The 27,848-nt window shown below is 44.7% G+C and overlaps 1 protein-coding gene across 2 annotated transcripts; it reads right to left on the bottom strand.

Annotated features, from left to right (window-relative positions):
- Positions 1 to 54: 54 nt before the first annotated feature.
- mylk3 (myosin light chain kinase 3) lies at positions 55 to 27,848 on the bottom strand. Of its 2 annotated transcripts, XM_079997704.1 has the most exons (13): positions 27,065 to 27,848; positions 26,072 to 26,174; positions 25,632 to 25,920; positions 24,151 to 24,620; positions 23,748 to 23,853; positions 20,078 to 20,171; positions 18,926 to 19,035; positions 14,502 to 14,643; positions 14,201 to 14,271; positions 12,034 to 12,162; positions 11,247 to 11,399; positions 1,127 to 1,262; positions 55 to 1,053 (listed from the first exon to the last, which is right to left on the bottom strand). In XM_079997704.1, exons 1-13 carry the CDS (start codon positions 27,662 to 27,664, stop codon positions 982 to 984), a joined length of 2,475 nt encoding a protein of 824 aa, XP_079853830.1. In that variant the 5' UTR covers positions 27,665 to 27,848; the 3' UTR covers positions 55 to 981. The 2 variants fall into 2 exon arrangements, with proteins under 2 accessions (XP_079853830.1, XP_079853831.1); XM_079997705.1 differs by lacking the exons at positions 18,926 to 19,035; positions 20,078 to 20,171.

The following is a 27,848-nucleotide window of genomic DNA, read 5'->3' as shown; positions in this document are numbered from 1 at the left end:
CAGAATAACTCATTTTCTACTCCCAATCCTGATCGGATAATATGGAACATTTGGAAAAAGATTTTTTCGAATCTTTATTTTTTATGTACATCAAAAGAAATATCTATTTTTCACACAATTTTTGCCTCCATACACACATCAGCAAAGTTGTTTGCACGGTGTGCAACTCCTACAAATTAATGCTGTAATTTAGTCAACACAAATATGTGAAACAAAAGATGCATATTATGTTAATATATGTGATTATGAAAATGCCATTTCACTATTGTTTTTCAGTAAGCAAAATTTTTCATATCTTAATTTTAAGGTGCAATCAGTGGGATAGAGCTACTTATTCTGGTGTGGCTTTTCTGTTATCAGTGTATCTTTTTGACTACAGAACTGGAAATTCCATGGAATTTTAAGCTCCATTCCAGGAGTCCAGCATGTAGTCATGGCCAAGGTCCAATAGAGTTTACAGTAAGTTTGAGGTGTTTGCAGTTTATTATAAGCACACAAGTTCCACCTTTGCGACTTGGTCAGCAAAAAAAAAAAAAAAATCCTGAAACAAATGTTGGAACATGACCTGAGGTCTAAAACCGCAGGTCATCTTTTTGACATTAGTGGAAGAATTATTACTAATTGCACCTTGTATATTTAAAAACTTTTCATTTTAAAATACTTGCATGCACATTCTGTAACAAAAACCGCAACAGAAATTAAATACATTTTCAGAAACGTTCACAACACGTAACAATTCAATGTCTAACAGAAAATGTGCACACACATAGCGCTAATGGCCGCACACTGAAACTTCACCAAGTCCCGACACAGCCCAGCTCGGCAAAATTTGGGTCATCGTAAAACAATATTCTAACTAGGAATTTACAGACGAGTACAGGAACAAACAGCAGGTGACGCAAATGGGAATAAACAACAATTCTAGGGGTCTAAGATGTGTCTTACTGCAGTGATCGAAAATCAAAGTAGATGCTTTGGATGCTACACATCTGTATCTCGATTGTGTCGGAATCTCTGCAGTCTGTTGGCAGCTGCAACCACGTAGAAATGTTTCTGCAAGTGGAAGAATAGTTCTCAATTTAATTTGACATCATGCATATCTTTGCATTTGTCTGCCTGTCCATACCTTCCACTGGCGGTGAGCATCAAGATAGCGCTGTAGCTTGATCTGGGACTTGAGCTTGACATGGTGGCATTGGGCTTTTTCCTCCAGGTTGTTTAGCCAGTTGTGTTTCATACACCCAGAAGCGCTCATTCGTCCACTACCAACACAACAAATATTCACAGAAACAATTAGGATCTTTTAAATGAAGTGATATATTTTTTTAAAGTTACTAGTACTTATATTTTAGTGACTAGTTTCTATTCCAACAGTTGGACACCTGTCCAAAGATGCAAATTTCAATTCCACCAAGGACACTCGCCATTTTGCAACTCTAGTTTAGGTTATAGTGGTTTTGGGTTTGCTCAATATTCATCAGACAATTAGCATATACTCAAGATATCTCATTGGCTATGTTAGTAGCTCTCATCTGTATAGTTTCTAGTCCCTGAAATAAGTGATAATATGATAGAGTTGTGTCACTGTGTGTCCATATCACTTTGGATAAGTAAAACAAAAGTGTTGAGTTGCAACAAGGAAAGTCACTAGTCACAAATGAATAAGTACTAGTATTACATTTTTAGAAACTAGTAACGTTCCAATAGTTACTAGTATCTAATAAATAATTACTAGGACCTAATATATTTTGACTAGTAAAGCTAAAATAGTAATAATACTAGTAACTGTTGGATAGCAACTAAAATGAAGGTACTGGTAAATTTATAAAAAGTGACTCTTTCGTGTTGCCATACATGCCCTGGTAATGAGAGAGGTCAGAGGAGAATGGCCTGGACTGGTTGAACCTGACAGGAAAGGGACAGAAACTCCAATAACCATAATAATGATGTGTGGAAGGTTTTCTTGGCACACATAAGACCCTTTAATACCAAATGCCACATGCATCCCTTTATGGTCACAGTCTGGCTACTTCCAGCAGGATAACACACCATTTCACAAAGCACACGTCATCTCAAGCTGGTTCCAAGAACATCAACAATGAGTTCAGTGTACTGCAATGACCTCCAGAGTCACCAGATCTCAATCCAATAAAGCACCTGTGGGATGTGGTGGAGTGGGAGATTTGCAGCATGAATGTGCAGTAACTCCGTGATGCTATCATGTCAACATGGAGCAGAATCTGAAGCATCTTTTTGAATATATGCCACAAAGCCTCCAGTTTTGTTTTTTGTTTTTTGTTTGTTTGTTTTTGTTTTTTTGGTTTTTTTTTAAACCTGTGCTGTCAGCATGCTGGGCATATAACACAGAGTATTTGTATGCCACTGCATTCAGGACCGAGTTAGTCTGTAGGTGGAGTTCAAGTTCTCAACCTGCAAAGCAACTCTTTATTAATTCTTAAATCATCAAGAACTGCTGCAATTAACTCTGTCCTGTGGATGACCTGTAGAATGACAAGAGCACAGTTTTTGGTTATGGAGAACCACCACCAACCCCCCTCTTTGGAGAACTATTTATCATGTTTGGGTCTATAAACAACTAATCACTACCCCAAGAGGGGGAGAATCACCACGGTGAGACAAATAAACATACAAACAAACAACATTTACACGTAAAAATGAACATTGGATGACAACATGTATTGAAAAACAGTGAATTAGGTCCAGGAAAACTGGAACTACAACTGGTCATGTGGCTCCTTCCTGTCATAGTTATGGCAGCAAATGAGGGAGGAAAGGAGAGGAATGCAACCAGGAGGGTGCTGGGGTGCAGCAGGTGTGGTGGTGTGTGCATGTGTGATGGGACCAGCAGGTCTGTATGTGTGTGTGTGTGTGTGTGTGTGTGTGTATGTGTATGTGCATGTGTGTGTAAGATGTCCACTGGTGAGTGTACATGACTTATCTTCATTGATATTGGTGTAGATTCTACACCAATACCAATTTTTGTGTGTGGACTACTGGAATGAATACCCAAAAGATTCAATACGGGATGCTGTCTTTTTGTGTATCCCTGCCATTAGTCTTATCCCAAGACTCTTATCTATATGCTTGTGTTTCCCTCTTAATTCAGACGATTGTTTGCCGTCATCGCTAAAACATCTCAAGAAGGATGATGAAGATCTGGAGGATAATGAGAAGATGTCGTGGAATTATGAGGAATGGAAGAGGAAGATTCTGGAAAACGCATTAAAATCCAAGCAGACAGAGGCCTGAGCATCTGAGGTCCTCAAAGCAATTAACTGTTGCCGTGTAAATGTTTTTGAAGAGATTTAAGATCAGTTGATATTTACAAGACCCACAGTTTGCAGTTTGAGCACTTCGACACGTCGTTTAGTTCATTGGTCTTAACCAGAGGTTGGTCTTAACCATAAAGACCAATGAGGACATTTATTTTGGTCACTTTAGGGCCTTTTTAAGAAACTGCCAAGGAATCCAACATCTACTATTGTAATTTCTTTTTTTTTTTTTTTTTCCCATGAATTATCATTTCACTGAATTATTAATTAATAATTCAGTGTTTATTTTTATTTTAAGCCCACATGGTTGGCACTGGTATATGGCTCCAGTGGGTCTAACATGGTCCAACATGGAATTTAGGCACGATATTACTGTAGCTGTAGTTCCCAACTCCATCCCTAAAGGGACCCTGGATGGAACATGTTTTTCTCCTAGAAATGGAATTGGGTTTTTCTTTGAAATTTGCTGGTAAAACATTATTTTAGTCCCCTCTCACTTTGCAGCTTTGAACATTAAAATCATTTTTTAAAATTGTATTCAAAAAGGTTGTCACAGTGCTGCTTATTGATAAACACCAGATTGAAACCTCACTTTAAAATTTTGGATTGTTAAAAAAGACAGTACTTTAGAATAACTCATTTTCTACTCCCAACCCTGATCGGATAATATAGCACATTTGGAAAACAAATTTTTCGAATCTTTATTTTTTATGTACATCAAAAGAAATATCAATTATTTGTTCACACAATTTTTGCCTCCATACACGTCAGCAAAGTTGTTTGCATGGTGTGCAACTCCTACAAATGAATGCTGTAATTTAGTCAACCCAAATATATTTGAAACAAAAGATGCATATTATGGTAATATATGTGAATATGAAAATGCCATTTCACTATTGTGTTTTTCATAAAGCAAAATTTGCTATATCTAAATTTTAAGGTGCAATCAGTGGGATTGAGCTACTTACTCGACCCACGGGCCACATCCGGCCTGTTGGTCTTTTTAATCCGGCCCGCCGAAGATTGGTACAGAATTCCTTTTTTTATTTTTATTTTTTAACCTGTGCTGTCAGCATGCTGGGCATACAACGCAGAGGATTTGTATGCCATTGCATTCAGGGCAGAGTTAGTCTGCAAGTGGAGTTCAAGTTCTCAACCTGCAATGCAACTCTTTATTAATTCTTAAATCATCAAGAACTGCTGCAATAACTCTGCCCTGTGGATGACCTGTAGAATGACAAGAGTACAGTTTTTGGTTATGGAGAGCCACCCCCAACCCCCCTCTTTGGAGAACTATTTATCATGTTTGGGACTATAAACAACTGATCACTACTCCAAGAGGGGGAGAATCACCAGGGGTGAGACAAATAAACATAGAAACAAACAACATTTGCAGAAAAACATGAACACTGGACGACAACATGTATTGGAAAACTGGAACTACAACTGGTCACGTGGTCTCTTCTTGTCATAAATGTTGTGATGTTGTAAATGAGGGAGGAAAGGAGAGGAATGGGGAGGAATGGGGAGGAATGAGGTGCACCCCAGCGTTGCCAAGCAGTGCAAGGTGCCCTGAAGCCCCCCCGAACTCCACAGCCCCGCGGACAACTCTCGGCTGCAGGAAATCCCCGGGTACCCTGCCCTGCGGCCACAGAAGACCCCCAGGCCCCAAGAGAATTCAGAAGGCCATGAAGCTACTCCCACGCCCAGCCCCGAGGAGCATGACCCAGTCCAAGGGAGCACGAGGAGACCCCGCACCCCAGGGGCATACAGAATTCATAATTATGACTGCATTCATTTGACCTCGACCTGTAATGCCTGGCGTTTCACCGGGTGGCGCATTAGGCGCAGTGACTTGATTTTGCGGAGCCCGAGCTACTGTTATTACTCTGCTACTTCTCTGAACCCATCTGCAACAATGAGTGGGCCAAAGAAAAGAAAAGTCAACAGTGAGTGCCGAGTGTTTAATAAGGGATGGACAACTAAATACTTTTTTACTCTAGTCCGGTCAAAGGCTGTATGTCTTATTTGCCAAGATACTATTGCGGTTTTAAAGGAATACAACATCAGCCGCCACTTTTCCACCAAGCATGCTAATTACGCTAACAACCAATCAACGCAAGAACGGACGGCTACCGCTCAGAGGTTGGCAGGTGGCTTGCAGGCTCAGCAAAACACCTTTATCCGACAAACTGCCATCCAAGAATCAAGCACGAAGGCAAGTTATTTGCTGGCATTCAAATTAGCAAAATCAGCAAGCCTTTCTCCGAAGGGGAGTTTTTCAAAGAGTGCATGGTAGAGACAGCAGGTATCTTGTGTCCTGAGAGCAAGAACAAATTTGAAAAAATTTGCTTATCACGCAGGACAGTGACTCGCCGTGTTGAACTAATTGATAGCTAGCAAGCTAAACAAAAAAGCAGAGTCATTTACATTATATTCTTTGCCACTGGATGAAAGTAATGACATAAAGGACGCTCAGCTCAGCTTTTAATTTTTATCATAGGGATTAATGACAATTTTGAGATAACAGGAGTTTTTGGCCATGGAATCCCTAAATGGGAAAACACGGGGAGAGGACTTGTATGACAGTGTGTCAGCAGTCATCAAGAGGCACAACCTACCTTGGAGAACGCTCGGCAACGTTACCACAGATGGATGGCCAAATCTGACGGGAAAAAACATCAGACTGCTCAAAAGAATCAGGAGAGGGTGAAAGAGGACAACCCTGAGCAGGAGGTAATTTTCCTACACTGCATAATTCACCAGGAAGCACTGTGTAAATCTGTATTGCAGCTTGACCACGTGGTAAAGCCAGTTGTAAAACTTGTTAACTTTATTCGAGCGAGGGGACTTCACAATCGTCAGGTTATTACGTTTCTTGAAGAAACTGACACTGATCACTGGGACTTGCTTTACCATTCTAATGTCCGCTGGTTTAGTTTGGGGAAAGTATGTCAACGAGTGCGGGAGCTCAAACAGAAGATTATCAAATTTTTGGAGCTACTTGAGAACGCTGACATGTTTCCTGAGCTCAGTGACACAGATTGGCTTTGTGATTTAGCTTTTGCTGTGGACATACTGACACACATGAATGAGCTGAACGTGAAGCTACAAGGGAAAGGACCAGTTTGTGCGTGAAATGCATACAAATGTCAGAGCCTTCAAAACCAAGCTAGCTTTATTCTCAAAAAAATGTCAAACAATTCGTCATTCGCTCATTTCCCCACACTGGCTACTTTGAAAGAGGCCTCGCAACATGTGAAAAAATACAGGAAATCACTGGATGACCTGCATGAAGAATTCTGCCGTTGGTTCTCTGATTTTGGAATAATTTCAGCTGATGTCATGTCCCTTCTCACAAGACCCTGAAACGGCACCACAGGAGTTGCAGTTGGAACTGATTAATCTCCAACGTGACACTGTCTTAAAGGAGAAGTTCAACTCTCTTAAACAGGATGAGTTTTATGCTTCATTAAGCGCAGCCAAATTTCCAAACATCCAGACGGTGGCACAGAGGATGCTGGTGTTGTTTGGCACTACGTATAGTGTGTGAAAAGACTTGTAGTGTGATGAACACCAACAAAGCACCTCACAGATCCCAGTTACGTGATGAACACCTCAGATCTGTTCTGAGAATTGCCACAACAAAACACCAGACTTCGATGCACTGGCAAAAATGGGTGATCAACAACACTGTTCCCACTAAAAGGTAAGTGTATTAACACTGTAATGCTTTTTTAACTGTTTATGTTTGATATGTATGCATCTTGTGCTGACCCGGCCCGTCAAATTTTAAAAGTCAATGTGGCCCCTGAGCCAAAAAGTTTGCCCACACCTGGTGTAGAAGGTATTTTGTAGCGGCGCCTCCAAGCAGCGGAAGGGGCCCCAAAGACCCCCGAACTCCGCAGCCCTGTGGACACCCTATGGCTGCATGAAAGCCCAGAGTACCCTGCCCTGCGACCACGAAAGACCCCCGGGCCCCCAGAGAAGCCAGAGGGCTGTGGAGCAGCCCCTACGCCCAGCCCCGAGGAGCATGACCCAGTCCCAGGGAGCACAAGGAGACCCCGCACCCCAGGTGCGCACACATACAACCAACCCCCAGGTGCAGGCAAAAGAGGCAGCCGCTGGCGCAGAACCCGGGCCACGGGCACAAGGCACGGACTGCAGGCCCGAATCCCGGCCCCACGGCGACAGACCGACACAGACGCCAGTTCTGGGGGCAAAGCAGGTCCTACCTGGTTCCAGAAAGGTGTACATAATAAATGTAGAACAATGTAGGCTATCAATCGAGGAAATACTTTTCACATAAACCATGAAACAGCTTACTAGATAGCTATCTTGCCTTGCTAGCAGTCTCAACAACCACCATTAAATATACCCCCTTTATTTATCATTGAGTACTTTATTAATACACTTGCTTTGCTTTGACCTGCTTCGTATTTAAACCGGCTCCGTTAGGCTATGGGACTAACCTGTTAGACAGAGGGCTGACTGGAGCCCTGTACAGAGCTTACCGAGAGACAGTATTGAGGTGAGGAACATATACAGTCTGACATTCTACAAAACATCCATATCGTCATAATGATGATGTTTTACCAGCTGACAGGATTTGTACAACGGGCCAGCCAATTATATAGAGTCTGCCACCCTCTGCAGGCCAGACGACTGGCTTCTGGCCCAGTTCAAGAGAGATTGCTGTTGGTTGGTTTCAGAGTCGATCACAGCAAACTCTTGAGCTCTCCTAGTGATCTCTCAATTTGGTGAGCCAATTTGGTAGCTCAAAGAGCAAGACATTTAGACACTTGAAGGTATTTTCTTCTCGGTGACCTCTCCTCAGTCGACCCACCACTTAAACACCACCAACCCATTTTGATCGCCTTAACAATGGCCAAGAAAACAATATTACTCAATTGGAAAAATAGAGATAATCTCACCACATCCCAATGGTTGCAGTTATTAATAGATTACATCTCAATGGAAAAACTATTGGCAATATCCCAAAACAATGTTGATTCATTTAATTAAATATGGGCTACTTTTATCACTGACATAACTCCGTCATTTAATACTTGAGTCTTTCTAAGTCGGTGCAATGTTGTTGCGCTTTGGGGCATGTGGGGGCCCTCCTGGTCTGCCGGGGGTCCGCGGTTGGGTGGCTGCCAGGGCGGCTCTGGGGACATCCATGGTGCATGGGCCGGTGTTCTTGGGGGATCCCAGGGCCCCACGGGGGAGTTGGGTGGAGCCGCCTGCTCCTTTACCTGAGTTGAGCCTGCCTGTCTCCGGGGGTGGGGGGGGGATACGTTCTCCCGGGGAGTACCTGCAGCTGGCGTCCGTGTGTGGGTTCCGGGCGTGGTTGTGGGTTCTGGGGCTCGGGTTGGGGGCGGGGGGTGTGGGTCGCTGGTTCGGGTCTGGGGTCCCGTGGTCGGCGGGTTGGCGCGCCGCTGGGGTCGCCCGCCTCGTGGGCAGGGTGGCTGGGCCTGCGTGTCCCGTGGGGTGGGGGTGGCCTGTTGTGCTGGGGCTGGTTAGGCGTTCCGTCTTGCCCTGTCAACCTGAGTCCTGAACCTGGCTGGCTGTGTTAGGCGCAGGGCTCACCATGTGGCCTCCTTCGTGGGTGGCGGTCTCCTGTCATCACACCAGGCTGCCGAGGTACCTGCCCTCTGACGCTTTTGGTGCATGGGGTGCTCGTCGCTGGGGGGGGTCGGGCTGTGGGTGGGCGTGCCGTCTGCCGCCCTCTGTTCTGTAGTCCGCATGCTCGGCGGCTGGGGACTGACCAGGGGCCTGATGGGGGCGCGGAGCTGCCCGACATGGCGGAAGCACATGGCGGAGGCGCATGGCGGACGTTCTGCACCCTTGGCTGATCGCTGTGGGTTGGCTGCCACCAGGTACGGGAGGTGGGCGCACTGGGGCGCGTTTGGGTCCGGGGGGAGGGGGTCTGCTTGGTTGCTCCCCGGCCTTGCTGCGCCCCTGGATCGATCATGTCGTGACTAGCATATCTCTTTCAGTGCCAAAACTCATGCTCAGCACATTTACCACACAATAGACCGAAGGCTTGCCGGATGGGCGGGGTGCAGGCTATGTGGTTGGGGATACGGCGGGCAGCTGCCATCTTGCCTGTCACGCTCCTGCCCAAGCGTACTTCTCGTCCGTCCCAAAATTGTAATCCCACTCACATGAGCTTAGAACACATACACTGGCACACCAATCCTACTCCGAACAACACTCCATCAGACCAGGGCCTGCGGGACAGGAGGGGTGCAAGTGATCCGCGAGTGACGCGAGCTGTTCAACTTGCCTGAAGGACTCGCACCCCCCAACCCCGCAAATTTAAATGCAGTTACCAACAGCACACATTGAGTACTGTTTTTTTTTTTTGTTTTTGTTTTTTTTTCCCCTGGTGTGGCTGGTCGCTGGCGGGTCGGTGTGGGGGCGTGGTTGGCTGGGGGGTGGTCGGGTGGGCTCCCCCTACTGGCCTGGCTGGAGTCCTGACGGCTTGCGCCTGGTGGATTGGGATGTGCCGCGACCTGGCGGGGCTGCGGAGAGTGCCGCCGGTTAACTTCCGGGGTCCCTGGGGGGACTGCTTGTCGTTGTGGGTGTGGGTTGGGGTGTGGGGGGCGGCTGTTGGCCTGTATACCTGGCGGCCTGCCAGCATCGCCGGGGGGGGGGTGTAATATCGAGGTGCCCCACGCTGGGCACTTTGCACTCACTCTGGGCGGGGCGTCTGGTCGGCTGCGGTGGGGTGGGCCTCCTCCCTTGTGCGGGCGTGGGTGGGCGCGGGGGTCCTGCCGGCCCGCTCGGGCGGGGTGTCGGTCTGTCACCGTGGGGCCGTGATCCGGGCCCGTGGTCCGTGCCTTGCGCCCATGGCCTGGGTTCTGTGCTGGCGGCTACATCTTGTGCCTGCGCCCGGGGGTTAGTTGTATGTGTGCGCCCCTGGGGTCCGGGGTCTCCTCCTGCTCCCTGGTACTTGGTCATGCTCCTCGGGCTGGGCGTGGGAGTTGCTCCACGGCCCTCTGGCTTCTCTGGGGGCCCGGGGGTCTTTCGTGGTCGCAGGGCAGGGTACCCGGGGATCTCCTGCAGCAGAGGGTTGGCCGCGGGGCTGTGGAGTTTGGGTGGGCTTCGGGCCCCTTGCTCTGTTTGGCGGCACCGCGACATAACACCAACCTTCTACACCAGTACCAATGGGCATAAGTCATGTACACTCACCGGTGGACATCTTACACACGCACGCACACCTGCTTGGAGTGCACCCCAGCAACCTCCTGGTTGCATTCCTCTCCTTTCCTCCCTCATTTACTGCCATAGCTCTGACAGGCAGAGGCCACGTGACCAGTTGTAGTTCCAGTTTTCCTGGACCTAATTCAGTTTTTCAATACATGTTGTCGTCCAGTGTTCATGTTTTTGTGTAAATGTTGTTTGTTTCTATGTTAATTTGTCTCAACGTGGTGATTCTCCCCCTCTTGGGGTAGTGATCAGTTGTTTATAGACCCAAACATGATAAATAGTTCTCCAAAGAAGGGGTTTGGTGGTGGCTCTCCATAACCAAAAACTGGGCTCTTGTCATTCAACAGGACATCCACAGGACAGAGTTATTGCAGCAGTTCTTGATGATTTAAGAATTAATAAAGAGTTGCATTGCAGGTTGAGAACTTGAACTCCACTTGCAGACTAACTCTGCCCTGAATGCAATGGCATACAAATACTATGTGTTGTATGCCCAGCATGCTGACAGCACAGGTTTAAAAAAAAAAAGAAAAAAAAAAAAGAAGGTATTTTCTTTGCATTTTGAGTTGGCCATGTGTTGAGGTAGATGCAATATTTGTATGACACTTGTATTGATCTTCTTGGCAAAACATGGGTAAGGCAGACAAAATTTCAAGTTCAATTTAAGAAATAAATAAACGCCAAGCAGCTTTTTCCAATCATCATGCATTTGTGTGTGTGTGGGGGTGCTGGTACCTTTTGGTTGGGATGAGAAGTCTAGAAATAAAGTCTTTTCCCTCATTGGAGACATTTTCGAAGGTGTCATTGTCAAAGTCCCAATTTGCATGGAGGATGTTGTTCATGGTCTCTGCATCATTGTCCCCCAAGAATGGAGAAAGGCCGCTTAGGCTGCAAGGAAGTAAGAAACGACATCAGTACGTTTAGTCTGTGTACCTGCTTGTGGAAGAGAATGCATTTTGGTTTTTTTAAGTGTCTTTGTGAAAGCAAGTCAGAATAAGATTTCTTTCAGAAAATCTCAAAATATGTCACTTTTTTTAGAGGGCAGTCAACTTTTGGGGCTCTCAAAGAAGAAATTTCAAGACCTAATTTCTTGTTTCACTTGTGTGTATAATGTTTGGTGTTTAAGAATTAATATCAATATTTTTTTCATGCTAGTGTATGTGCTGTCTAGCTCTATAATATACACTGAATATGCACACACGCACGCACAAACATGCACACAACGCACACATGCAAAGCTCTATTAAAGACAATCAATCCTATAAGATTATTAGTGAATCAGTTCACTATTCACACTGTTCTGGTGTGGGGGGTTGGAAGTTATCATTCACAACAAGTTGCAAAATCGATCTGCTTGCATTTGCACAAAGGGCAAATGTACTGCTAGATTGGGAAAGGTATAAAATCATAAATCGTTAAACCTACATGCACAATGAAACTATTTAACCGCAGGAAAGACTGCAGTCAGGATAAATTACATTTAATGTATTTTATGCTGTATATATGTTTGTTACACACTTACAGCATGTATGTAATAACGCCCACACTCCACATGTCGGTTGGGAAAGAGACAAAGTCATAATTGACAACCTCAGGGGCCAAGAACTCTGGTGTACCGAAGTTCACCTTCAGCTTCTCTCGTGGCCGATACCTTGGAGAAACAGCATAACCAGCATAGGACACACTCATTAAAATGTTTGAGATTAAAAGAAAATATTTAAAAAAAGAATCATAGGATAAATCTGACATTCAAACAATGTGAGTCAGTCTTCTCAGTTCACACTCCATCCTGGCTTTGGTTTTTGCTTACTAATGTGGTGAGAAGATATAAACATATCCATGATGACATTGTACAATGGTACAGTGTTTGATAAAGTATTTAGCCCTCAATATATATATGTATATATATATATATATATTTGAGTTGTGATAATTTCTCCCATACTGTGCACATTTACATATATTCTCAAGTGGCACAAATTCACAAAAGAGATGTTTTCCAAGTTGGAAATCCTGCAAAAACTATACTAAAATGTATAACTTTCAACAATATTTTTCTGATATAACTTATATAGACTGTCGGATTATGTTCTGAGTTTCCTGTTTTTGAAAAGGAGATTCAACATGTTTCTGAGGCTTAAACGTTTGTCGCATTAAGTACTTAATTACTCTACTTAAGCACATTGGCTGCATGCCAGCATCAGCAACAGGACACTCACATAGTGGAAGCTACCACCAAAAATGGATTTTGAGGAGGTCGCTGAGAACAAAGGTCCAGGAACTGTTGAGACTGTGAAGTTAGAGGAGCCCTAGGCTCAAGACATGCCCCATCTCGGTCACACGAGGACATAAAAAATCTAGGACAGGCTCTATCAAACTATTGATTTATGTTTGCTGTATGTTTGCAATAGGCCCATATCTTGGCCAATTGCTCATACTAGGTCTCGTGGAGAGGATCGTCCGTCCAGACCTTGAACTCTAAACACGGATGTCCCTCAAGTCTCAGACCTGGGACTCTGCTGTTCCCCTTGGACACTAAATCCCTTGGTGGTGTGATCTCCTCCCAGTGCTTCTCTTACCACTGCTATGCAGATGACACTCAATTTTATCTCTCCTTTCCCCCCTCGGAAGTACATATCGAGAGGATGTCTGGGCAACATCTGAAGCACAATCGCGACAAGACAGAGCTCCTCTTTTTCTCTCGGAAAGGCTGCCCTCACACAGACCTCTCCATTACCATCAAGAACACCAATGTATTTCTCTCTCAGACTGCCAAGAACCTTGGGGTAATTCTGGATATCCAGCTGTCCTGCTCTGCAGAATTCGCAGAATTTTCCCGTTCCTCACAAGAGAAGCAATGCAAGTCCTCATTCAGGTGCCCGTCATCTCCTGTCTAGACTACCTCAATGCTTTTCTGGCTGGACTACCTACCTGTTCCATCAGACCTCTACAGCACATCCAGAATGCAGCTGCCCATCTAGTGTTCAATCAGTCAAAATTCTCTAAATCTCTTCAATCACTTCACTGGCTTTCCATCTCTGCTTGGATCAAATTAAAGAGGCTGGTACTCTCCTCAGCTCCTAAGCTCAGACTGAAAGATCTCTTTAGACTACACATGGACCAACTGACCTGTCTCCTCTCTTCTGAGGATCTCGTTCCCCTTTACTTTCTAACTTACTTTCCGATAACAAAACAATTCTCGAACTCTGCTGGTGCTGATTATTCTTAGAGAAGGTTTAGCTGGCTGTGACTGTAATATACAGTGGTTTGATACTATGATAAAATGTACTTATTGTAATTTACTTCAGACAAAAGTCTGAACTGAACTACTAAATGATGTAATGTGATGTTATGTACTTCTTCCACCACAGGTCGGCAATGGACTGCATTTAAGCACCGTGAGAAGCTGCAGCAGAGTGGTAAGTTTCTAAATAGTAAAAAGTTCATTGAGGTTGTGCTGTGAACTATGAGGTTGTTATAAATGATGACTAAACATCCTAATCTATCCTCTATCTGAAAAAAAGGTTGAGTCGAGTATCAAGAAATCCTGCCATTGGAGGATAAAAATGTTTTAAGACTTTTGCAATATAGATACATTTACCATGTTCATTCAAACACTTTTCTATTCTTGGAGGCAATGATGTGAAAACCAGAGCTCCAGCAATGGTACAACAAGCAGGAGGACTTACTTCCGAGCCAGGCCAAAGTCAATGATCTTGATCTGGTTCCCCGTGGAACTCACACAGAGAATGTTCTCTGGCTAAAATGGTAAGACAGAGAGGGAGAACATAAATTTCATTAAAATGCAGCTGTTCCTTGTTTCAAGAATACATGTTTTATTTCAGGACCATAAGATAATTTGTATTTATTTGAGCCTTTAAGTGAAAATATCCCACTCCAGGCAGATCATTTTTCTTGATTTAAATATTTTATATTGTATTTATTTTTTCCATTCTAGATATTAAATGACAGTGGAGCAGGGTGTGGTACCTTGAGATCGAGGTGGAGAATATACTGTTGGTGCAGGTACTGCACCCCCTCACAGATCTGCCTGGTGAACACAATGGCGTCCATCTCTGTCAGATGGTAGTTGTCATCTACTATTCTGTCAAACAGCTCCCCGCCTTCCACGCTGGAAGCAACAGGCACACAGCAAAACATCAGTGACTACTGGCTTATCCAGAGAAAAGATAAGGATGACAACTGGGGAAAGAAAGCATGGTGGTTTTATTGAACTTTTGTGAAAATATTCCTAGATTTTCTACATTCTCATAAGGTCAAAATGTAATGTAATTAAAGGGGTGCTTTGACAATTTCCCCTCTTGAAAATTGAACCTTAACATGGGGGAGAGGTCTGTGTACCCCAATGAATCAGGGGGCTATGCTGTCTGGTGCCTCAGCGCCTAGTAGGGCAGTTTGGCCTCAAGTGAAGATGCACAAGATCAGAGATGGCTGGGAGAACCTCGCCCAGACAGAGACCAAAGCTGACTCCTGGAGCCAGGCGAGCACCTGGTGACGGTCGGGCAAAGCCTGAAGAATCGACGTGCAGGTACTGCACCTTGTGGGTACCCTGCTACCTGCATGGCAAATCACAAGGGTCCAGTGCAATGTCTACTGGGCAGCAGGCAGAGGCAGAGTGGGCATGCTGGACCCAGGCAATGGAAACTGGCGTTCGGCACGTGGAGCATCACCTCTCTGGTGGGAGAGAAGCTGGAGCTTGGCCGGGAGGTTTAGAGGTACTGACTGGACTCCATAGTTTTACTCGGGGACTTCAATGCCCATGTGGGCAATGAGGGAGAAACCTGGAGGGGCCTTATTTGGAGCAACGGCCTGCCAGATCTGAACCCAAGCGGTGCTTTGTTGTTGGACTTCTGTGCAAATCATGGACTGTCCATAACAAAAACCATGTTCGAGCACAAGGGAGCTCATAAGTGTACTTTGTACCGGAGCACCTTGAGCCAAAAGTCGATGATCAGCTTTGGAGTAGTTTTATTGGACCTGAGGACATATGGCACTTTCCCTTCCGCTTTCAAAGTGGCTCGGGTCGCACCACTGCTCAAAAAACCCTCACTCGATCCCAATCAAGTAGAAAACTATCGGTCGGTCTCTCTCCTCCCATTCCTTTCCACAACCTTAGAGAGGGCGGTCTCTAGATAGGTTACAGAATACCTGTCAAGAAACAACCTTCTCGATACACTTCAATCTGGCTTCAAAAGTGGTCACTCCACCAAAACAGCGCTGTTGTCTGTGACAGAGGCCTTAAAAACTGCTAGAGCTGCTGCCAAATCCCCGGTTCTCATTCTGCTAGACTTATCAGCTGCTTTTGACACTGTCAATCACAGCATACTCCTGTCCATACTCTCAAGTATGGGCATAACGGGCAGTGACCTTTCCTGGTTCGAATCTTACCTTACTGGGCGCTCATTCAGTGTGACATGGCAAGGCCAGCTGTCTGTGCCTCACAACCTCACCACAGGGGTGCCCCAAGGCTCGGTGCTAAGACCACTCCTCTTTGCCATATACACCACCTCACTGGGCCCGATCATCCGCTCACACAGCTTTTCATATCACTGCTATGCGGATGATACTCAACTCTATCTGTCCTTCCCGCCCGACCACCCCACTGTTTCGATGCGGATCTCGGATTGTCTCGCTGACATATCCACGTGGATGAAGGATTATCATCTTCAACTAAATCTGGCGAAAACGGAACTGCTGGTCTTCCCAGCCAAACAAGGTATTTATCAAAACATTGATATTAAAATCGACTCTCTATCTCTTGTTCCTACCAAGGCTGCAAGGAATCTTGGTGTCATTATTGATGACCAACTGACATTCTCGGACCATGTTGCCGCCGTCTCCCGGTCCTGCCGCTTCGCACTACTCAACATCCGAAAAGTCAGGCCGTACCTGACCCAATATGCCACTCAACTGCTGGTACAAACCTTGGTGATGTCCCGTCTCGACTACTGCAACGCCCTCTTAACAGGCTTGCCGGCCTGTGCGGTGAAGCCACTACAGATGATACAGAATGCAGCGGCGCGACTGGTGTTCAACCAGCCAAAGAGGGCACATGTCACTCCGCTGCTCATCGAGCTCCACTGGTTACCTGAAGCCGCTCGCATCAAGTTCAAGTCTCTTATGCTGGCCTACAGAGTGATTGCTGGGAATGCTCCCGCCTACTTAAATGCTCTTGTAAGAGCACATGTTGCCCCCCGGATGCTGCGCTCGTCAAATGAGCGTCGCCTGGCTCTGCCGGCCATACAGCCATGGCAATCCAGGCTATTCTCATTTGTAGTTCCACATTGGTGGAACGAGCTGCCAAAAATGACCAGAGCAGGGACCTCCCTCTCTGTCTTTAAGAAGCACTTGAAGACCCAGCTCTTCAGTGAGTACCTCCTGTCCTAACCTACAATTACTTAGCACTACCTAGCAGTATTTATTGTTACACTAATGTTGTTGTTACACTAATCTCTTTCGCAATGTAGCTTGAATGTTATTCTCCCTTGTAAGTCGCTTTGGATAAAAGCGTCTGCTAAATGACTAAATGTAAATGTAAATGTAAATGTTCTGGACACTCAGGTGAAGAGAGGAGCAGAGCTGTCTACCAATCACCACTTGGTGGCTACTGGATCAGATTGCCGGGAAGACTACCAAACAGACCTGGGAGGCCCAAATGGGTAGTGAGGGTTGGCTGGGAACAACCGGTAGAGGACCCTCTCCGGAGGAGGAGCTTCTGCAACATCCACGAGGACATGGAGTTCGAATGGACCCTGTTCAAAGTTACTATCATGGAAGCAGCTGCTAAGAGTTGTAGCCAGGAGATGGTTTTTAGCATGGGGGACCCCCGATTTGGCAGAGATGTAGTTGCGGTTGCAGAAGTAAAACTGTGGCGGACCAAGGGGTGTGGTGAAGCCGTGGCCTCAGGCGGCAGTATGGCTCCCTTTCCCACGGTCGCCAAGCTGCCTCGAGTCGGCAGAATCAGCGGCCATGTGGCGTTGATTGGTCCGTCTCGGGGCAGGGAGCTCTCTTAATGTTTGTCTGTCTTGCAGAGGGGATCGGCGCACGGGCTCGTCAGCCGACCAGGAGCCATTTCGGAACCCCATTCCTCCTGCCCTCAAAATCACTATTCTTTATTATTTAAACTTTTGTCCAGCGAGCGTTTTTGTTCAATGTTATAATAAAAGCTCTGGCCATGCTGGCAAACCACAGCTAGAAAGACTTCGTCTCCCTCCCTAAACCCCTACCTGTGGGCAGAAACTCCCACAAAGACCTTGGGTATGGAAGGAGTTTAGAGAGACAATGGAGAAGGAATTTCAGCTGGCCTCAAAGAGGTTCTGGCAAACAGGAGGGGAAAGCAGGACACCACCCAAGCTGTTTTCACAAAGGGTGAGGAAGTGACCTTGACTGAAGATATCATCAGGAGGTGGTAGGACCACTTTGAGGAACTTCAAAACAGACCATGTCCTTGGCAGAAGTCACTGAGGTTGTCAGGAAATGGGAAAGCAGTGGCAAAGCACCAGGAGTGGACCTGTATCTGCCCAGACATGCTTAAGGCCCTGGATGTTGTAGGGCTGTCATGGCTGATACGCCTGTGGCGGACCAAGGGTCCGGCGTGGTCAAACCCTGGCTACAAAGCTCAGCACAGCTCTCTTTCCTGTGGCAGCACTGCGGTAGGAGCTGCAGGGGACAGAGAGGAGACAGCATGGTCATGGGGGCTTGACCACACCCCTTGATCTGCCACAGCGCCTTTTCAATGTCAAACGTACCAGGGGATTGGCAGACAGGGGTGGTGGTCTCCATTTTTAAAAAGGAGGACCGGAGAATGTGTTACATGTGGGAGGGATCAAACTACTCCCTTTCCCTGGGAAAGCCTATGCCGGGGTATTGAAAAGGAGTAACCAATAGTCGAATGTCGGATAAGGGAGGAAAAATGTTGGCTCTCATTGAAAGTAGCCAGTTGAGGTGGCCCGGTCATCTGCTATGGACGGCACCAGGGCTTCGTTGGAGAAGTACCAGGCATGGCCAACTAGGAGGAGTCTAACCTAACAATATTTACTATAACAATAATCTACTGATGAACAATAAAAAATTAATGTAAACCTAAGAATTAACATAAAGCAATAAAATAATTTAAAAAATCAACAATATAGGAGAAACAATTGGCAATATAGGAAACATTTCAATATACAATAAGATAACAATCAACAATAAAATAAACCTTACAATAAACCAGAAAAAACAAACCTAAATATGAATAATAAATAATACAATAAACCTAAATGATAGAAGCCTAAAAATGCATAAAACACAATAAAATAAGTTTTATTCGAATATATATAATAAGATTAATAGGACAGAAAAGCCACCAGATGCACACAATCTCCCTGAAAGGGAGTATTCCTTGAACTTACTATTCCATGATTAACGTTAAATTTGTCCGGGACTCAAAGGCATCATAGAGTTGAATCAAATTCACATGGTTCAGTTGGTTCATGACCCCAATCTCATTCTTGACTTCGTCCTGTGGTAGCGCAGTTCAGAGAGAAATGGACACAGTCAGTAAAAGGGAAATTTGTTGAGGAAGCTTTGTATATTTTTGCTATGCTATCCTTGCAGCAAACCTTTTTTAAATGATAGGTTCTCTATTTTTCAACCCAAGAGTGATGTTGATTCCCATCAGCTAAAACTGTCCATAGCACAGCCTCACCAATTGCTTTACTATTGAGACTATTGAGACCACTCTGCTGCCTCTTGTCACTGCACTTAAAAGTAGTCCAATTGTGCAAACATTTAAGCCCAAAACAAACAGTACATCCAAAGCATAATATTGGTTACATTAGGTTGGCAGCAGGAAACAGAACAACTTCCTGTTTGTCCGTTAGCATGCATGGAGCCAAAAGAGCAGATTTATGGAAGTGCAAAAGTGTCAATAAACACTCAAAAATTTAAAATGTGTTTTCTAAATGTATTTATATAGTGTAAAGTAATGTTTTTCCCCTTGATTTTTAAAATGCAATTTATGAAAGTGCAAATGTATGGGGTAGAAACATACTATTGAACAAGTTACTATGTCCTACCAGTCCTTGTCCTAGTTGGGTTCTAACACAGTTTCAGTATTGCATAAAATATTGCCTTACATCAGGGGGTGTCAAACATGTGGTCCGAGGGCCCAGGTATTTTATGGTTCTGTGAAATCTAACAATTGTTTCTCAACATTCTTTGTCCTCCAAATGCATCTTTCGAAGCACATGAAAATAGGATTTCATCCAATCCGATCCGTGACCCTAAAACCCTCTCTGTAAAAGTGGAGGGAGAGGAGGGCAACCGTGTGTTTGTACATAACACCGTCTTAGCCTCATGCTTCAGATACAGCTGGGAGGTTGGTCACCAGCTCATAAATCAACACAACAGGACCACAAGGGTTCAAGGTGTGACAGAGTGTGCTGGGTAGGTGGTAGCAATGTTGCTTACTGGGGAACGAGGTTAAGGAGAGGGGTTGTCGTGGACAGAAACGTGTGTGTGGGTGGGTGGGGGCTTTACATGACTGCGGTAACTCGACTTACCCGTTCCCTCATTCCTCTGACCTTGATGATCTTGGCGGCAAGGGTCAGACCTGAGGAAATCTCTGCACATTTATGGACCTGACCGAACCTGCCCCTGAGAAATAGGATGTGAAGTCTTTTATAAAACAAGAACAGATAAAATAAAATACCAAACTATCTAACACACACACACACACACACACACACACACACACACACACACACACACACACACACACACACACACACACACACACACACACACACACACACACACACACACACACACACACACACACACACACACACACACACACACACAGGTATGCTATAAACAAACATGCAATGGAGCCCTCTCAACACCTGCCAAAAATAACCTCTCCCTAGTCAGATATGTAGCAGCCAGTACTTATTTGGAGCTGGGGCTTCGCTAACCAGCTGTTATCTCTCCTTCCCTCCCCTGTTGTTGTCATGCTGCCCTTTCTCTCTCCACCTATGCTGATGCTGTGTGAACACAGCAGAGCCACTAGTGCTTACAACCAGTGGCGCCAACAGCAGAGCTGGCAATCGTGCGGACAAGCTTCTCTTGATTTTATATGGAGTTCTGTGGTTGAGGAGCAGGGACTATTAAATAATGCCAAGCCCACAATGTATCCAACCTATTGACTGCCCCATTGGCCCCAGCAGATGTGTTGATTCAGGACTTAAAGACCACCACCAGCATTTATGCCATTTTTGAGCTGTTCATTGCAGCCCCCTATGGCCCCCACTACTGCATTACATTTATTCCACTGCAGGACATTTTTGCCAAATGTTCAACATTTAAAACGTTTTCTAAAATGGTACCTTGCAAAAGGTGATGTGTGATTATCCACCACTGGGGGATGCTTGAACTCCTCCTAAGCACTCCCTGTGAAATTTTTTGGAGTAAATATGGAATAATATAAAAATTTGAAACCTCCCATACATAATTAGTTGTTTTTACACCCAACAGTTCTGGGGACCCCCTGAGGGGAAATAGAAATGGGGAGGTACCGCAAGAACTATTCAAGGCATCACCATGTAGTCAATGCTAGAGCCACACCACTGGCGACGGGGCTGCAGCGTGAAGCCAAGCACCACTTGTCTCGTCACTGTATGGTCACACCACTGGTGACGGGGCTTCTGTGCCCCTGGCGTGTCGGCTTAAAATCTACTGTCTGTTGTGGGTGTGCCAAACATTGAAAAACCTCTCTCCTTTTCCATATTTATGGACATTATATAGAAAGATGGTGCTGTGTCTACTTATTTTGAAGTAAAATGGTTTATCTCTCACTTAAAATAAAGAATTGTCCTGTGTTCCTAATATTATTGATAGTTTAAGTGATGTTTTTCATTTTAAAAAATAGGAACAATGTAGCGTCCGAGCGTCAATTTTCCAAGGCCATTGAGAGTGTATCTTCCCTCCTATTGCCTGACGCCCAAACCTCGGCGCTGCTCATTTGCATAAAGTTGAAACTTGCTCAACTTTTTTTGGCGCTGTGAAGCTGTCAGCTCGTTGCAGGTCGTCGCTCCACCCCTTGCAGCTAAATGAAGCCGTGCTCTCTTTGAAATGCATTGTTGCCAATGCATTTCAAGACAATTAAGACAATGAAGGTTCCGCTTGTGCTGGTTAGTCCCTGCCCTGGAGTAGGAGCTTAAAAATTCCCTCAAAATAGCGTTCTAAGAACTACGAACATTCCTAGTTGCTATAGTGCGGAGACAAAAAAAGGGACAGGTCCTCCAAAAGTTCTTGGATCTTTGAAAAATTTCCTGTGGTGCGCCTATTAATGTAGCATAACAAGGCTATATTAAGGCAATTTCTATGTAAAAAAAAAAAGAGAAGTTCATGTGTCCACTGATGTCCACAAAAGTGTTGTTTGATTTTATAAGCCAGTGGAGAAAGGTTTTGTTTTAGCTAGCACATACCGTGGGGTCAGGTGAATTGAAACGAAATAGTAGAACTACGAAACACCTGTGACAGCTTTAATGTTTTACATACCATCAATAAAAATCAAGCAACCTGTGATAGAAGTTTGAGTGCACTTTTCGTTGTGTTGGGGATTTGGCTCCCACTAGGAGAACACCAGACACCCAACCTTGTGTTGCAATATAATTCACACCATAGTCCATTTTGTTATAATTTTCTACTTCTGCACTCCATCACTGATGTTAGCTATTAGCCTAGTAGTGGTAAGAATCTGCTTTGCTTATCGATGGTTGCCATGATGCTCACATGTGATGTTCAATTACTCAGAGCATCTCCATGTAATGTTTGGAGAAACTTTGAAAAAAATGCCTATATGCTATGTAGTGTGCTTTTTTTACACTACAATAGGGGTTAAAATGTCTAGTAGATGGCTAAATGCATGTTGACAGGACGCCTGTCAATAGCTGTGATAGCTGAGTAATCTTGATGTTCTGTTCTAATTGTGCTTAGGCAAACAAGGCATAACCCCTCAGAAGCGGTGAAATCCACTTTTTTTTTTTTACTTCAAACAAAGTGCCAACCTAAGGGGACACGGCATCCACTGGCCCCATTAGTGCAGGGCAAAGCTCCTGCACCAGTCAGTGTGCTAGACAGTCCAGACTCTATCTCTGACCGGCAGCAGGAACTTCCATATATTGAGAAATCGAGACGTGGTTTATGCTTATTAGACATTGTGAGCCTGTGCCTATCAATTTAGAATTGTTCAGATTTATCAGGCCGATTAAATCCTTTTTTTGCTGCACCATACCATTGGCAGTAATCCATATGGTAAATAAGATTGCAAATTGCCAATCTGGATAATTGGCACATTGTGGTACAAACTTAGAACACCAGTTTATAACTAATACCGTTTTCACACCAAAATGAGCATGTTGACCAACCCGCTAAAAATGCTGTTTTTTTCTGGTGAGTCATGGTCAGCATCACAAAGACGTCGGAAAGGGGCCGTGTCATGGTTCCAGTATGATTGTGAACAAAACAGTAGAGGAGAGAACAACTTCAACAAACAGTGACATAAAACCAGTGCACCGGTCTTTTGGCGGTGGGGAGCGAGGACAGGTGGGATTTATGCGGTAACGTACAGAATTTTAATGCGCGTTGCATCACACAAGTAAAGGGGCCAAAATTTGTGGGTCGATCCGGGTGTCCTGTTCACATCAGCGCCGATCTGAGGTGGAGCCAATTAAAACCGGATCTTTTGCCGGGTCATTTGACCTGGGACTGAGACCCAGGTTTTTCCTTTCCCAATGGTGCCGGATGTTAGTGGGTGTTATGGGGTTTTGGTGCAGTGGAAAAGGGGTATTACAGACCTCTCTCCATCATAGCAACAGATGCTTGTTTTAGAGTAAGTTGTGGGTGTTGGGCCATTGGAGAAGATGGAGAATAATAATGGACCCAAGCTGCTACAAAAGCTTACATTATAAAAAAAAAAAACCCAGCTTCTTTCTTTTTGTCAAATAACTGCTTACAGTCCGTAACAACGCAGGTAAAGGTCTCTATGTAGGGTTGTCACCAACCTACTACCTGCTGAAAAGTAGTGCCGCCACTCTCTGACGACTTAGTATGTCCAAGAAGCCATCATTCTTTTCACTCACATACTTAAGAATGCTGGACCCTATTCCAGACCTTACGCCCTACGACAGACTCTGTCACAGACGGGTATGTCAAAGTGGACAGACTTACCCTCCCAGAATCTCATTGGGCTTGACACTGTAATAGGAGCCCATTGGCACCTGCTTTGCACTGACGATACGGTGTTCAAAGGGTGCAGGCGCTGGTGGGCAGTCATCTGGTGGGGCAAGGAACATGTTAACATGCAAGGCAAGCTATTTTTCTAGATAGGGCATGGTTGTCCTGCTGTCTTGACTACCACTGATATGTGAGAGCTTTTCTGTACTGCTGTTTAGGACCCCTTTTGGGTGTCTCTATAGCCCCCTTCCCCATATGTCTACGCATGCTTATATAGACATCTGGTGGTGGTCACTTCACACTTAACCCTTTCTTGTTTAATTAATTAATAGCACCATTGGGATGTGGTGCCGCACCCCCCCGCCACCCCCCATGCACAGCAAAATGTTCTTTTTACCTATGACACCATACTGCGAGGATACTGCTGGTGTCTGGTTGTTGGTCGCGTTGTGACTACCGACAGTGGATTTTGCCATCAGACAAAAGGGCTTCGATAGGTCTTTTGCTCCTCCTGCTGGTGACTTAGGAGCCTGTTCCACAGAGTCTGACTGCTGCGAGACTTCCTGAAAAGTCTGAATTAATACAGCTTTATTCTCTGCCTTGGTCTTCGCCTCAGTCTCCACAAGGCACGTGAATGTTTTGCAATCAGGACTCTTTTTAACTTCTGCCATTTGTACCATTTTAGATGAAGACCCCCGGTTAGAGCCGCTGTCTTCTTCCTTGGCAGGTTGGGAGACAACTTGATGGGTGACATCTGGCTTAGTTTCCTGCAAAGTGGCTGTTGTCATGGGCTGTGGGCTGGGCTCACGAGCCTCGCACTCTTCGATGAGAACCTCTCCGACCTCCTCATCAATTGCTTTGGCAGTTCTACAAGACAAAGAAATAATAAAAGAATTGCTCTACGTACTAAACAAAAGCCCTGAAATTTGTCATTGACTATTTCGTTAAATATGAACAAGTAAAATATTTTTTTCCCCAATCAAATATTTAGGCCCCCGGTTGCACCAGCATTTGTGACACTGATATGTTGAATTGAACTAATCTCAATGCAATTAATAACATTAGGTGCTTAGTTTCTGACAGCAAAGTAAGGTTGTTGCAATATCTTTGTATAGAGTTCAACTGTGATGAACTTTAACATACTATTGCTGAACCTCAAGGACTAGAGCATTCCTCATACATTAAAGGCTTGTTGATTTAGCGTTTATTTTTTCCAATATTTATAGTTTTCCGCTACTCTTGGACCAGCCAAGAAAAGCACAGGTTCTACCTGAGCTACTGGGCATAATAATGTTGTCAACCTGAGCTGAAAAGGTACTGTAAAGATACCTCAGAATATCATGCAAAACAACACAGATGTGTAGTAATGACAGCCCACTGGGTACTTCTGCCAATTACCGGATTTGTCTATATTGAAGCATATATTTTGGTCTTAATTGAAAGTATACTAGTGTTCTGAATTACTTTCCGGTGTTGATAAGTCTTATCTTCTGAACTCCTGTTGCAGAATTACGTTTTGCCGAATTCTTAGCCTCTTCAGGCAAAAAATTGATATTCCACTTACTGAGAGAGAAGTGGATTTTTTATTTAAAGAGTCAATTTTTTTTTCCACTGAATGAAAGTCAAGCCAACTTAAGAATTTTCTGTTTGTTGGTTTTGCCTTTTAGGGCTTCCATAAGTATCAGATAAAATACAAACATAAGAATGCAATAAAGCGAGATGCAATGGAGAAAATACATTTTTATAGGCAGGCTACCTAGCTTTCTAGCCTACTATATAGGATTAGCTATTATATAGTAGCCAACTGGCAACGGAATCACGCACAGATGATTTCTGGTGTAACCATGGCCTAATCCCAATATTAATTTACAACTATACCTAAATAACGTAGGGGATATTGTTTCTGTGTCCTGCATTCCAGGAACATCTTGGGGCTCTGGAACAAAGGTCTGGACTCTGTCAGGTTCTCTGCTATCTACGGTCACCTCTTTCGGCCTACGAGGCCCCTTGGCAGAGTCATCTCTAGTCAGAGAAATGGCAGCTTTGGCTTGAGTGGTTGAGGTTCTGCATCCATGTGAGCAGACGGTAAATACAGGCGTAGCCTGTTCAAACTGAGATGACATTTCATGGTCTGCAACCTTCACCTCCTCGGGAGTCAGTTTGGCATCTGTGGACAAATTTGACCATCAAACGCTTTTACATAGTATTCACATGTAGAAGTGCTAATATGGGTTTCATTTTGTCACAAAACACATGGTTATTTTGTGACTGTTCTATGTGGCTGTATTATGTCTGTTTATTGTTTTTTTTCACCTCACCTTTTTTGTGTTTACATCCGTCATCGTTTACTTGTGTCCCCTGATGGCATACTGTGATTGGGGTTGCTTGGCTCAGTTCTTCAGATTTATCGCCCCTTTCTCCCTAAGAGGAAAATTAAACTTTTAATCGCGACCCCGAAATTAACTTCTACATCAACTTGAGCATAGGCCAGCTTCTAGATTCCAAGATGAAAGCAGATACAATGCAAAGACGAATCTGGAGTGTGACTTCAAGGAACCGCTGGGATATTAAATGTGTGGATTTACAGTATGCACTGACAGTTTGTGTGAAAACAAATTTTTATTTTAAGATAAAAAACAGTCACATCTTACAGAATCATAAAATAATGAAGACTGTTGTCTGGGGTGGAGCACAAAAAAGGTTTTGAGGAAGGGTGCTATAAATAAACATGAAAGACAAATTATGGGTGCAGTTATTGTAGCCATTCCTGCCACCATTTAACTACCATAAACAATATAACTTGACCCAGTTAATTACCAGGCAGGAAAAAAATCTAGGTTAAAAGGTTATAGGCCAAATAAAGTACTAATCGAATACCTGGTACCAATAAATGAAAGAGAAAATAGATTGAAGAGGCTCTTGGTAATCCTTTGGTGACTTTCAACAACAGCACAGTTGCTAGAGTGGAACACAGTTTTCCAAGCAAGTTGCATCTGCAGCTTTGGACAGTGGTTGAATGATTTGCACAAGTATGCCTTGGAATAGAGTAAGGGTTATTTATGTACCTGTTTTATTGAGACAGTTGTAAAAGTTATATTTGTACCACAACTGTTTTTGTAAATGAAGGGCATTAAACAAAAAGAAAACATAAATCATTTATTTAATATATGTGGTCTATTAATAATTGCAATAATTTTATATAAATAAATATTATTATTATTATTATTATTATTTTCACCTGATGATAACAACCAACAACATCTATGAGGGAAGATCTTCAACTGAAGACCTTCAACGCAGAAAGGACTGACCTGCTCTCTGCTTGGACAGCTGCAATCAAGGCCTTTCGTCCTCCAAGGCACAATTCCTTTCAATATGAACTCAACAACCTTGGAGCTCCGGAACACTTCGGCCACGTATGCCAGAATTCTATCCAGCGTGGACACAGACCCTTCGATCCCCTCCAGCCTCTCCATCTGCCTTTCCCCTTCCAGCGTCAGATTTTTGAGTAGCCCCACCGTTTCACTGCACAGGGCCTTCACCTCTGACAGCAGAGCCGTCACTCCACCTTCCCCACTGGAGGTAGCTGCTTTAGTACTGCCCTGAATATGAAATTCCGCCTCAGTTTCTTGACTACTCCGTACCTGGGCCAAGCCCTCCTCCAGGGAGCCCAAGCCCTTGCAGATCGTATCCAGCCTGCTGAGCACCTCGGCGCGGTCAGCGGCAAGCTGCCCCACCTGCTGTTCCAAGCGGACTAGCCTGACCTCCACACTTCCCAGTGTGCTCAGGAGACCCATGCCTGGAGTTGGGGGAGATTTCTTCACCATTCCTGAGGCGCTTCCAGAGTTGTCAAGCTTGCCTCCGTCGTACATTTTTGCAATGCAGCTAGCCAAAGTGGCCCGTTTGCTCATGGTTAGTTTGAGGTTAGAGGCTCAAAACTGCAGCCAGCAGTCGTGGAGGAGAAGGCAGTAAAGCCTTGAAGCTGGTGTAGTGTTCACGCTGGTCTTAGTCCACCTTGCAGTGGACTTCTTCATAAGCTCTGTTGTAGTGGCCTGTGCCTTGGCATTTGATTAGTTCCCTCTCCCTCTGTTCCTC

This window comes from Zeus faber (genome assembly GCF_960531495.2).
Source record: "Zeus faber genome assembly, chromosome: 3".
Classification (NCBI taxonomy): Eukaryota; Metazoa; Chordata; class Actinopteri; order Zeiformes; family Zeidae; genus Zeus; species Zeus faber.
This window is presented reverse-complemented; position numbering and strand designations above follow the sequence as displayed.

What these genes read in the sequence shown, in the direction of transcription:
- mylk3 (XM_079997704.1), bottom strand. Translation starts at nt 27,664, where the DNA reads ATGAGCAAACGGGCCACTTTGGCTAGCTGCATTGCAAAAATGTACGAC. An exon ending in CTCGCAGTATGGTGTCATAG is followed by an intron (nt 23,854 to 24,150) that starts GTAAAAAGAACA and finishes TTGCCCCACCAG; the next exon opens with ATGACTGCCCACCAGCGCCT. An exon ending in TTAACGTTAATCATGGAATA is followed by an intron (nt 14,644 to 18,925) that starts GTAAGTTCAAGG and finishes TGTTGCTTCCAG; the next exon opens with CGTGGAAGGCGGGGAGCTGT.